The sequence below is a fragment of the Stomoxys calcitrans genome, chromosome 2 (genome assembly GCF_963082655.1).
Source record: "Stomoxys calcitrans chromosome 2, idStoCalc2.1, whole genome shotgun sequence".
NCBI classification, from domain to species: Eukaryota; Metazoa; Arthropoda; class Insecta; order Diptera; family Muscidae; genus Stomoxys; species Stomoxys calcitrans.
Genome location: NC_081553.1, coordinates 105,397,357 through 105,407,647, shown reverse-complemented (window position 1 = coordinate 105,407,647; position 10,291 = coordinate 105,397,357). Strand labels below are relative to the sequence as shown.

Here is a 10,291-nt window from a genome sequence, read left to right as displayed (position 1 = left end):
TTTAAGTGCAAATCGGGCGATACATATATATGGGAGCTATATCCAAATTTGAATCGATTTCGATAAAATCTGGCCAATATGTTAGGATTAGTAACAAAACAGACCGTGCAAATTTTGTGCAGATTAGCTTCTACGGCCATTTAATATATATGTATATATGGGAGCTATATCTAAATCTGGACTGATTTTAATGAAATTTTGCAGATATTTTAGGATAAGTAACAAAACAGTCCGTGTCAAATCTTGTGTAGATCGGTTGAAAGTTGTAACAAATACGACCTGCACTTTGATTACAAAAATGCTTGGACTCATAGACGGACAGACGGACATGGCTTAATCGAATCAGATTAAGCCAGTGGTGGTGCAGGGTATAATTTGAGGTCAAGTCCCAGGGGGTCGTCCCACCCCAAAAGTATGTCCCTAGTGGACATGTACAAAGCAGGATACAATATGGGACTCAAACGAAAGGTATTTGAGTGTACAATACAAAGCTTATATAAAAATTTGGGTCAACTTGATCTATATAATATTTTTTAAGGGATATTGCCTCCAAAGTATGGTGATAGTTTTGCAATATACTCGCATATATCTTTAATTTGATTCCCATAATGCCATTATCGATTTACATGTCCTTGCCACATGAAACATAATTTACCGACACTTAGCCCCTCATATATATATGAACGATTTTTTATCCATGCACTCCCCACGACTTCTCATTTGAGAAACATATTGCTCCCATATGTCTAACTGTCTAATTTACTGATTTTTTCGGTAATGGAGTGGCCCTCCTGATATTTGGTTCCAGTTGCTAATTTCAGACTAGTATTCCCGATTTCAAGGGTCAGGAGGTTTTGAGATAGCATTTGTTTTTTTTTTTTCTTATCACATTTATTTAGATCCAATAACAAACTAATCAACAAGACAATTCAAAGGTGCAAAATTTCTTTTAAAGATGTCTCACAGCATAGGCTGCTGGGGCTACGAATGGAGAGGCTACCAATGGAGCTGTTCTTACAACTGGGGCTACGGGAGCGGCAGCAACAAAAGGAGCAGTTCTTAAAACGGGGGCAGGAGCAGCTACGACGCGGGCAGCTTTGACTATGGGAGCAGCAGCCACAACAGGGGCAGGGGCAGCAGCAACAACTGGAGCGGGTGCAGCAGCTACAACTGGGGCTGCCTTAACCACGGGAGCAGCAGCCACAACAGGGGCAGCGACTGCAAGAGGTTCTCGGCGAACAACAGCATTGAAACCATTGACAGGATCAGCAGTGTAGGTGACGGTGCGTCTCAAACCATCAGGATCGACCAAGGAGTATTCACCGCGCACCACATCACCATCACGTTCCTCCACATGACCCTTTGAGTCACCGGACAGAGTATCCTGGACATCGTAGCCGTATTTGTACTGAGGATGGGGATCGAATTCCTCAAGTTCGACAGTTTTGGCCAAAACAGGTGCAGCAGGGACAACCACAGCAGCACTGGCGGCGGCAACCAAGGCAAGAGCAATCACAAACTACACAGAAAAAACAAAAACAACACGTCAAGCTTTAGTCCTTTTGTTTGGTTGGGGGTTTTACATAAACGTATAGCACACAATCCTTATTTCATTAGTTTAACGAGCACTTTTTTATACAAATTCTTGTTTTATTTATTTTCGTTTTTTTTAATCCTTTGAGTTGAGTTTGATAAGTCCACAAAATGCTTTGGATTTTTTTGGAAACCCACCTTGAAAGCCATTGTTATGGGTTTTTTGAGTTTTTCGAAATGTTCTATTCACTTGGTGTTTTAAACACAGAATGTCTCTTGCCAATGTTTATGAGCCACTTTTTATAGTTGACGTTAACATTACGACATTGAATCCTCCTCATTGATATGCATTGCAGCCGAGTGTTACTATTTTGGCCATAATTATTATTCTGGCTGCGTTGGTCATATTTTTGAAAAAAATGCAAAGAACAAAAAAAGAAACTATGCAGCAATGTGGAGGTGAAGTCGTCTTCCATTTCATAACTGTGTTCTGTGGTTGGCTAGTACTCATATGATAGGTTGGTTGGTTGATGGTTTGGCAGCATTAGCATGCATATTCGTGGCTAATTTTTTGTTCAAATTAGAACTGGATTGAAATAAGCAGATCATTCCAACTCGTACCCACATCAGTTGTGAAATGACATTGTCGCCGATATCATTTTCATGAGAATTGAAATTTTTTGCTAATGACAAAATGTAGCCCAATCATGACTTTCAAATATGTTTTGTGAAAAATGCATCTCAAAAGAATTTTGGGTTTTAAAATTTGCATAGATATTTTCCCACGTGCTGCAAAGTATTGGGTTGCCCAAAAAGTACTTGCGAATTTTTTAAAAGAAAGTAAATGCATTTTTAATAAAACTTAGAATGAACTTTAATCAAATATACTTTTTTTCTAAAGCAAGCTAAAAGTAACAGCTGATAACTGACAAGAAAGAATGCAATTACAGAGTCACAAGCTGTGAAAAAATTTGTCAACGCCGACTATATGAAAAATCCGCAATTACTTTTTGCGCAACCCAATATATATTGGTTCATTCTTTTCAAATTGAAGGTTTTCGGTTGTTACTTAAAATTTAATTTTATGGCAATGCACTATTTAAAATAACTCCCCCATCGAGCGGAAGCATTACCAATTTTGGACAATTGACATTGGTACAAAATATGTGTTCCACATGGTAAATGGGATTCTTAAAATTAGCATTAGGAATTATGGCTCAAAACATTTACCCATGTTGAGTACGTAGTTTTAATTACTCACGTTGAATACACTATAAAATGCCAACATTTGATAGTGATAAGTAGTATTCCGAATGATTTGGAATGTTTTAGACATTATGTCGGGCTTAGATATATTCTGCTTGTATAAGTATGTCATATCTTATATATATATTTTTTTCACGTGCTGTGCATTGCGTTGGCAATTGGGAAAGTTAAGGGTTGGAGGGGGGAAAGAGGGAGTAGTGTTTATTGATATTCGTCTTAAATTTCTGAACGTCAATGTCGGTGGAAAAGACATTAGCCGGAAGTCGATTCCACATACGAATGGTTCGGGCGAAAAATTAATTTTCTCGGTAATGTATGGTTCGGTCGACTGGCCAATCAATTACAAACGGGTGTGAGTTCCTGGCAAGTCTTGTATTCTTGGTGAACAGCCTAACGTCAGGGATAAGAAGACGAATAGCCCTGGAACACACGCCATGAAGATAACGATAGATCAATACAACGCTACCCACATTCCAACGATGTTCAAGGGAAGCAATAGAGTTGGATACCCTACTGTCCCCAATCAACACTATCGCTCTCCGTTGAGCCCGGTCAAGTAGCTCCATCCTCGGCCTAATGTAGGTAGTAAAGATATTGAGAAGATCAGAAGAGGTGAAATATTTATTGCTTAAGAAAGCCCAAACACTTGAATGTTTCTTTCGACACTTCAAATACGTTTTTTGACCAACGGACATCACATTGTATCTTCATGCCTAGAACATCAAGAGCATCTGTCTGCTCAATATCTGATATCAATAAAGATATCGACGATTGAAGTGGGTCAGTGAATCGCTTGTGAGACAAGATACAGCACTGCGTCTTCTGTGCGTTAAAGTCTACTGTGTTCATTCAACCCCACTCGGAAATGGCCAACAAATCCTGGGAGAGCGTCTCATCTATAATGCGCCTCCTGTCCACAATTTCTTGAGGACTGGGCCTATGGTCGAATGAATATGAATGACTACTGTCATCGGCAAATGAGTAGACTGAATAGACAAATCCTGGGAGAGCGTCTCATCTATAATGCACCTCCTGTCCACAATTTCTTGTGGACTGGGCCTTTGGTCGAATGAATATGAATGACTACTGTCATCGGCAAATGAGTAGACTGAATTCGAAGTCTGACCCAATAGATCGTCAATGAAAATATGAAAAAGAGAAGGGGAAAGGACAGAGCCTTGTGGCACACCTGCGGTCAATGTATACTCATCTGATGAGAACCCATCTACAACAACTCGTGTAGTGCGATCTCTGAGAAAGCTCAGTATAAGTCGAACGAAGTTAATGCCGACACCAAAAGCGACAAGCTTTGATAAATGTGCACCGTGCCAGACCCTATCAAATACCTTGGAGATATCCAGATCCACGACCTTACACTCACCAAACTGGTGGATAGAGCGAATCCATCGTTCCGACAAAAATGCCATTAGGTCTCCCATACAGCGATTTCCGCGGAACCCATACTGTCTGTCGCTAAGAAGGCCATTGGACTCTAAGTATCTGACAGTATGATTGTTAACCATACCCTCCATAACCTTGGAGAGGGCGGAGCATATCGCAATTGGCTGGTAATTCGCAGGGTTGTTCGCCCCACCTTTCTTGGGGATGGCCTGAACGTTCGCAACCTTCCAACGCGCTGGGAAAACACCCGGACGGTAAGCAAGGTTGAAAAAGTTGCGTAGTGGACGAGCAAGTGTCGAAGAACACTTACAAAGGTCAAGTGTTGATATACCGTCCGGGCCCGGAGATTTATCCACTTGTTCGAAAGAATATCTGAGGCATCGAACTACGTACACTATTAATCACGGGGAGTGGTTGATTGCTAAACGGCAAGGAAGGATTTCCTGCAAACATTTGCATACTCATTGCACAAATAGAGTAAGAAAACATGATTACTTCCGCATAGGGCTGAACCTGAATATTCGTAGACATCGTTATTTTTTCGGTAAATTCCCTTGAAAGAATTAATAGGAACACTTATCAAAACGTGTTTGAACCGTTGAGTGAAGCGGACGTTTTGTTAGTTAGCTCCGCAAGAATTTTCTTGTAACTCGTAATATAGGTCATTAATTTTGGAAGAAAAATTTAAGTCACTCAAGAATAGCTGCGATAGAGGTATCCATTAGGCGGTTGATGGTCTACGTCTGTTTCCAGTGGAACGGCAGATCTAAAGCCCGGGAGTAGGCTTAGAATGGACTCCAAAGATCCAACAGTTGCGGTGGTGGTATCAGGCCATATCATGTTGTCTGCTACTGAAACCTCGACAGGTGGAGCGGCTGCTCTAGGCTCCATTACCCGACAGACGACTGGTCAGCAGGGGCTTTTGACGAAAACACCGGGTTCGAGTCTTAAGGATAAGGCCGAACCTATCCTATCATCGCATGCCTAAAATTTGCCTAGGCCATTGGCCTTCCCCGGTAAACCAACACGCTTTTTAAGAGGTTGGAATAACAGAAAGCACATCGCTCTCAGGTTTATTAAAAGGCTTGGTGGGAATGATTCTAAGACTTTCACAGTTAGGGAGAGAGACTCCCAAATTGGGCTCGGAGATTCGCTGAAAAGGCTACCCTAAAGACTACACGTCTAGATTCGGAAACGGCGCGGCAGTCAACCAAAAGGCTGCGGTCACCTGGAGGGCATGCCATGCCTAAAATAACTAGGGGCGAACAATAGTAAGATGGGACCAAGAACCAAGAACCTTATGTCGCTGGGGACAGTTTGGTGCATACCTAGGAATAATTGGAGGGGGATAGTCAATGGACTGTCATCAGCATACTCCGATGTCCTTGCAAAATTTCCTGGGTCTCCTCCAGTTTGTGGCGATGCAGACTGGTATCGGGGCTGATACAGACTAATTGCCTTCGGGGATTATAGCTCTATTGAAATGTATTGTTGTGCGTTAAAAAAGAGTGGTGAGATCTGGCCAGGTGCAGCACTAGATTTAGTCAAGAAGGAAGATATTCCTTCTCGACCAATGACGCATGCTTGGATACCAAGGATTACCCCTGATCTTGAATCGATACTTGGAAGACTTAGGAAATGTTATCCCAATCTGTCAACCACCGACTGGAAGATTGGTGAGACTTCGGCTCTCTCGCAGACCTCAACAAGTCTGAAGGGGTTGTATCCTACTGATTCAAGAAATAGAAACTGAAGGTGAGATTGGGGAATCAGGAGACGACTCAGCAGTTATTGCTGAACACTTACCTGAGGAACTATCGACCACATCGCTAAAGTCTGGCGGATTGCAGGAGACTACAAAATCCCCCTGCTACAATCGAGAGAGGAGGGCATGGCATCGAAACGGGACCCGACAAGCCCTGTGTGGGTGGGTTACCCAGCTGGGCTGGGCTTAAAGTGTGCCTCAGCGAGGAAGCATGGAACTCAGAGAGTACTTAGACAGCAGCAGCTAGTGAAACATCTAAGGAAGAATCGTCCACACCGCAAGTGTCCAGTTTACTGTGGAAGACTGGTTTCACAGGTTTCTCACCTGCCCCTGGATGCGTATGGAAGCTCATCATGACAAGATCTAACGAATCTTGTGAGGATGAACTTCTGGTGGAATCAGAAGACGAGTCTAACACAGCTGTGGAATAAGTTTGGAATTCCGACATTGGTCCGGTTTCTACAGATAAATCTCCACCGTTGTAAGGCCGCTTCGGTGGCACTAATAGTCCTCCTGATGGCAGGGGGATTTGACGTAGTTCTTATCCAGGAACCATGAATGTGTAGAGGAATGGTTCGTGGACTCAGAATTCCGGGATTTAAACTACTCGGGGTTACGGGGAATTGGAGACACAGAGCCTGTATTCTTGCAAAGAGTAGTCTAAATGTTTTTCTTCTTCCCTGGCTAAGCTATGATGATTTAGTAGTAGCCAGCCTTGAAATTAACAAGTCCCATTACTGGCTGGCTTCCCTATATATGACACACTATTCAGAGATGCCGCCTTCGAACCTTAAGTCGCCGTTTGAAGTCGCTTCTGTAGGAAAGAAGAGCCTCATTGTAGGAAGTGATTCTAATGCACATTACCAGATATGGGGAAGTTCGGATGTCAACAAAAGGAATGAAATGCTTATCGAATATATTTTAAGTTGCAATCTAGCGATTTGTAATAACGGGGATAAACCGACCTTTATTCTTAGGAACAGGCAGGATGTACTAGGTATTACCTTTGTATCGGAAGATATAAGTGAAAGAATATGAGACTGGGATGTGTTGGATGACCACAGCTTCTCTGATCATCGTTGTATTACTTTCAGCCTTGGAGAAAATACTGCAGAAGTGGTCCCTCGGCTAAACAGAAGAAAAGTGGATTGGCATAAATTTCGGCACAAATTGTCTATCCCTTCTAGACCAGAAAAGGAAGTGGAAACTAAGGAGGATATAGTCATAGTGGTCAAGCGGATCACGAAGGCCTTGAATGACTCGCTGGTATCAACATGTCCTAGTGCCAAGCCAATTGGCAAACAACGACCGCCGTGGTGGACCCCAGATGGTAGACATCGTTTTGACTCGTATGTCAAATGGAAAATCTTTAACATTGACCTAAAATTTGAATCTGACAAAACTCGTTGATATGGGAGTAGTGACCCATGTTCCTTAATGGAATATTCGTGGGCAAATTGGAATACCGTACTAGATTTTGGATAAGAAGACAGCTAATTTTGTATCTCTTTTATATTCAGGTGGAGAAGATTGTAAGAGAGTCATATATGAACAGGTATGACACACTTTTCACAAAAGAACATATGTTGCTCGTCTATACAACATCTATTTATGGGTAGTTCATCGAAAATAGTAGCTGTCACCTCTGGATATTGGATGTTTTCATTTAGTAGTCATATATGAGGTGGAGTAATTTTCTTTACTTCTGCGCTACAAAGGGCAAATACTCTTAAGAGCATAGTTGCAACGTAGGATACATATTTTTTTAACAAATCCTGCTGACGAGTTTGGTGGTACCAACCGAAATCGCGATCTCGGAAACCAGTCAAATACTATTACAAATCAAAAACACTTTTTTTGTCTAACCTTAAAATAAGTGGTTTTGTTTTTCTATTCGTAATAGAAAGAGATGATCCTACGGTCTGTGGCCAGACAATACACGATTGTGTGAAAGATTCTTCGTAAAATTAAGTCCAACAAATTAAAAGCGGCGGTTATCCCTTTTACTAACCCTAGCTACACTAATGACGTATTCAACCATGTACAACTTCTTTTCGAAGAGGTGACTCTAATCGGCACATCGTTCAGACTCGGATGAAAAATGGAGAATCTTTAACTTGGACCTAAAACTTTGATCTGACAGCATATGAGAAAAGTGACCCCTGTTCCTTTATGGAACGACAAATTTGGGTTTGCTATCCGGTGCGAGGACAGATCAATTTTTTTGAAGTTTTCTGCTCACATCCTGTGTGCTTGACGGATTGTTGGGGGTTCACATGGCATAGTACCTCACATATGTTACCAGCATTAGGAGAGGAAAACCACCGCTGAAAAATTTTTCTGATGGTTTCGTCATTCGAATTCGAATCCAGGCGTTCAGCGTCATAGGCGGGCATGCTAACCTCTGCGCTACGATGGCCTCCAAAATTAGATTTTTTGAATATCAACCATCGTTTTTCATTCATAAGCGAATTCATGGAGAGCATTGTCCACAGCTGAGCTTAATTATAGAACAATATAGCTGGAATTGACCATTTCCAATCCAATCAGAGCCTTTGATTTTTATCCAATATGTCCTACGTAGTATAAAATTTGGAAATTTTACGTTTTTCATGTCAAATTACGATGTTGGATTCATTTAAATACTCTCAAGTGATCAACGCTATATGCAAATCGAAAAAAAGTCTTGATTTTCTTAATTATTTTTGCATTTGTTTAACTTACAAATCTAGGTAACAACTTCATTTTGTAAATGATCAATCACAGGGGGTCTCCAAATATGGCAATCAATGATGGGTGGAGTATGTGGTGTAAGCTGGAGCCACGCTCTTGACAACGGCTGGAGATGTGTAGGTGGTGTAAGCTGGAGCAGCATAGTGAGCGACAGGGGCTACAGTTTTGACTACAGCTGGAGCTGAGTAATGGGCGACAGGTGCAACAGTCTTAACAACGGCAGGAGCAGCATAGTGAGCTACGGGAGCGGCGACCACAGCTTTGGCTACCAAAGGTTCACGATGGACAACAGCATTGAAACCATTGGCATCATCGGCGGTGTATTGGACAGTGCGTTTGAAGCCATCAGCATCAATCAGGGAATATTCACCACGGACGGCATCACCGTCACGTTCCTCTACTTGGCTTTTGGAGTCGCCAGATACAGCATCCTGAACATCATAACCGTATTTGTATTGAGGGTGAGGATCGAATTCATCATCAGCTTTGGCATAAACGGAATGGGCAGCCACATGGACAGGAGTTACAGTTTTTACAACAGCAGCAGGAGCGGCATGGTATACCTGAGCAGCGGGAACAATACCAGCACTGACGGCAGCCAGCAAAGCCAAGAATGATACAAACTATTTGAAGACAGATAAAAAAAGGTTTTGTTATTTCAAATTGTCAATCAGTTTTTTTTTTAATTTTGGTAATTTGGCTTACTTTGAATGCCATTATGTTTGGGTAAGAGGTGTCGAGACCGGTAAAGGTGTTATGTGTTGCTACTTTAAGATGAAGTGGGATAATGATATCGAATTTTAAATTCATGTCGCTTTTATGCTATAACCAAAGTGGTCACACTGAGTCATAACAATTCATTTACCGTTCGTCATATATGAGTGAATGTGTGTAATGGACCAAGCCAAAACAATGATCACAAGTGCTAGAGGCAATGCATGCAAATATTAAGTTTTGGACGAAAATAGTTGGTGTTCTTGCGTTGTAGTTTATGTTAAACAAGTAAAAGCGTGCTAAGTTTGGCGGGCCGAATTTTGGGAACCCACCACCATGGATTCTGCTAAAAATTTATACAGACTAAATTTAGTTGGAGGGCACAATTTTGCTCTACATACCAAATTTTGCTCTACATATCCACCACCTCGAGTATATATGTAAACTACCTTTCGTCATAATCTGGTGAAAAAATGCACAATTTATGTCCCCAGAGCAGCTAAATCAAAATATGGTCCGATTAGAACAAAATTTAGCACGGACAATATGTGGTCTAATAAGCACAAGTCATTGTCCAATTTTGTAGAAAAAAATAGTGATCCCTAAAATATTTCACTGAGTCAAATTTCAGCGAAATTGGATTATAAATGCGCCCTTTATGTGTCCAAGACTTTAAATCGAGAGATCAGTCTTTATGGCAGCTATATCCATATCTGCACCAAATTCAAGAGGAATGTCCAAGGGCCTAACACAACTCACTGTCCCAAATTTGGGCGAAATCGGACAATAAATGAGCCTTTTATGGGCCCAAGACCTTAAACCGAGAGATCGATGTATATGACAGCTATATTAATATCTGGACCGATCTGGGCCCTAACA

General features: G+C 41.5%; 2 protein-coding genes across 3 annotated transcripts; both read right to left on the bottom strand.

Annotated features, from left to right (window-relative positions):
- Nucleotides 1–949: 949 nt before the first annotated feature.
- Nucleotides 950–8,379, bottom strand: LOC106086473 (larval cuticle protein A2B). 2 transcript variants are annotated; one of them, XM_059362340.1, is made up of 2 exons: nt 8,254–8,379; nt 950–1,519 (listed from the first exon to the last, which is right to left on the bottom strand). In XM_059362340.1, exons 1-2 carry the CDS (start codon nt 8,359–8,361, stop codon nt 950–952), a joined length of 678 nt encoding a protein of 225 aa, XP_059218323.1. In that variant the 5' UTR covers nt 8,362–8,379. The 2 variants fall into 2 exon arrangements, with proteins under 2 accessions (XP_059218323.1, XP_013106615.2); XM_013251161.2 differs by lacking the exon at nt 8,254–8,379 and adding an exon at nt 1,732–1,838.
- A 305-nt stretch (nt 8,380–8,684) lies between these two features.
- On the bottom strand, nt 8,685–9,415 carry LOC106086474 (larval cuticle protein A2B-like). Its single transcript, XM_059361572.1, has 2 exons — nt 9,404–9,415; nt 8,685–9,321 (listed from the first exon to the last, which is right to left on the bottom strand). Exons 1-2 carry the CDS (start codon nt 9,413–9,415, stop codon nt 8,752–8,754), a joined length of 582 nt encoding a protein of 193 aa, XP_059217555.1. The 3' UTR covers nt 8,685–8,751.
- Between the last annotated feature and the right edge of the window lie 876 nt (nt 9,416–10,291).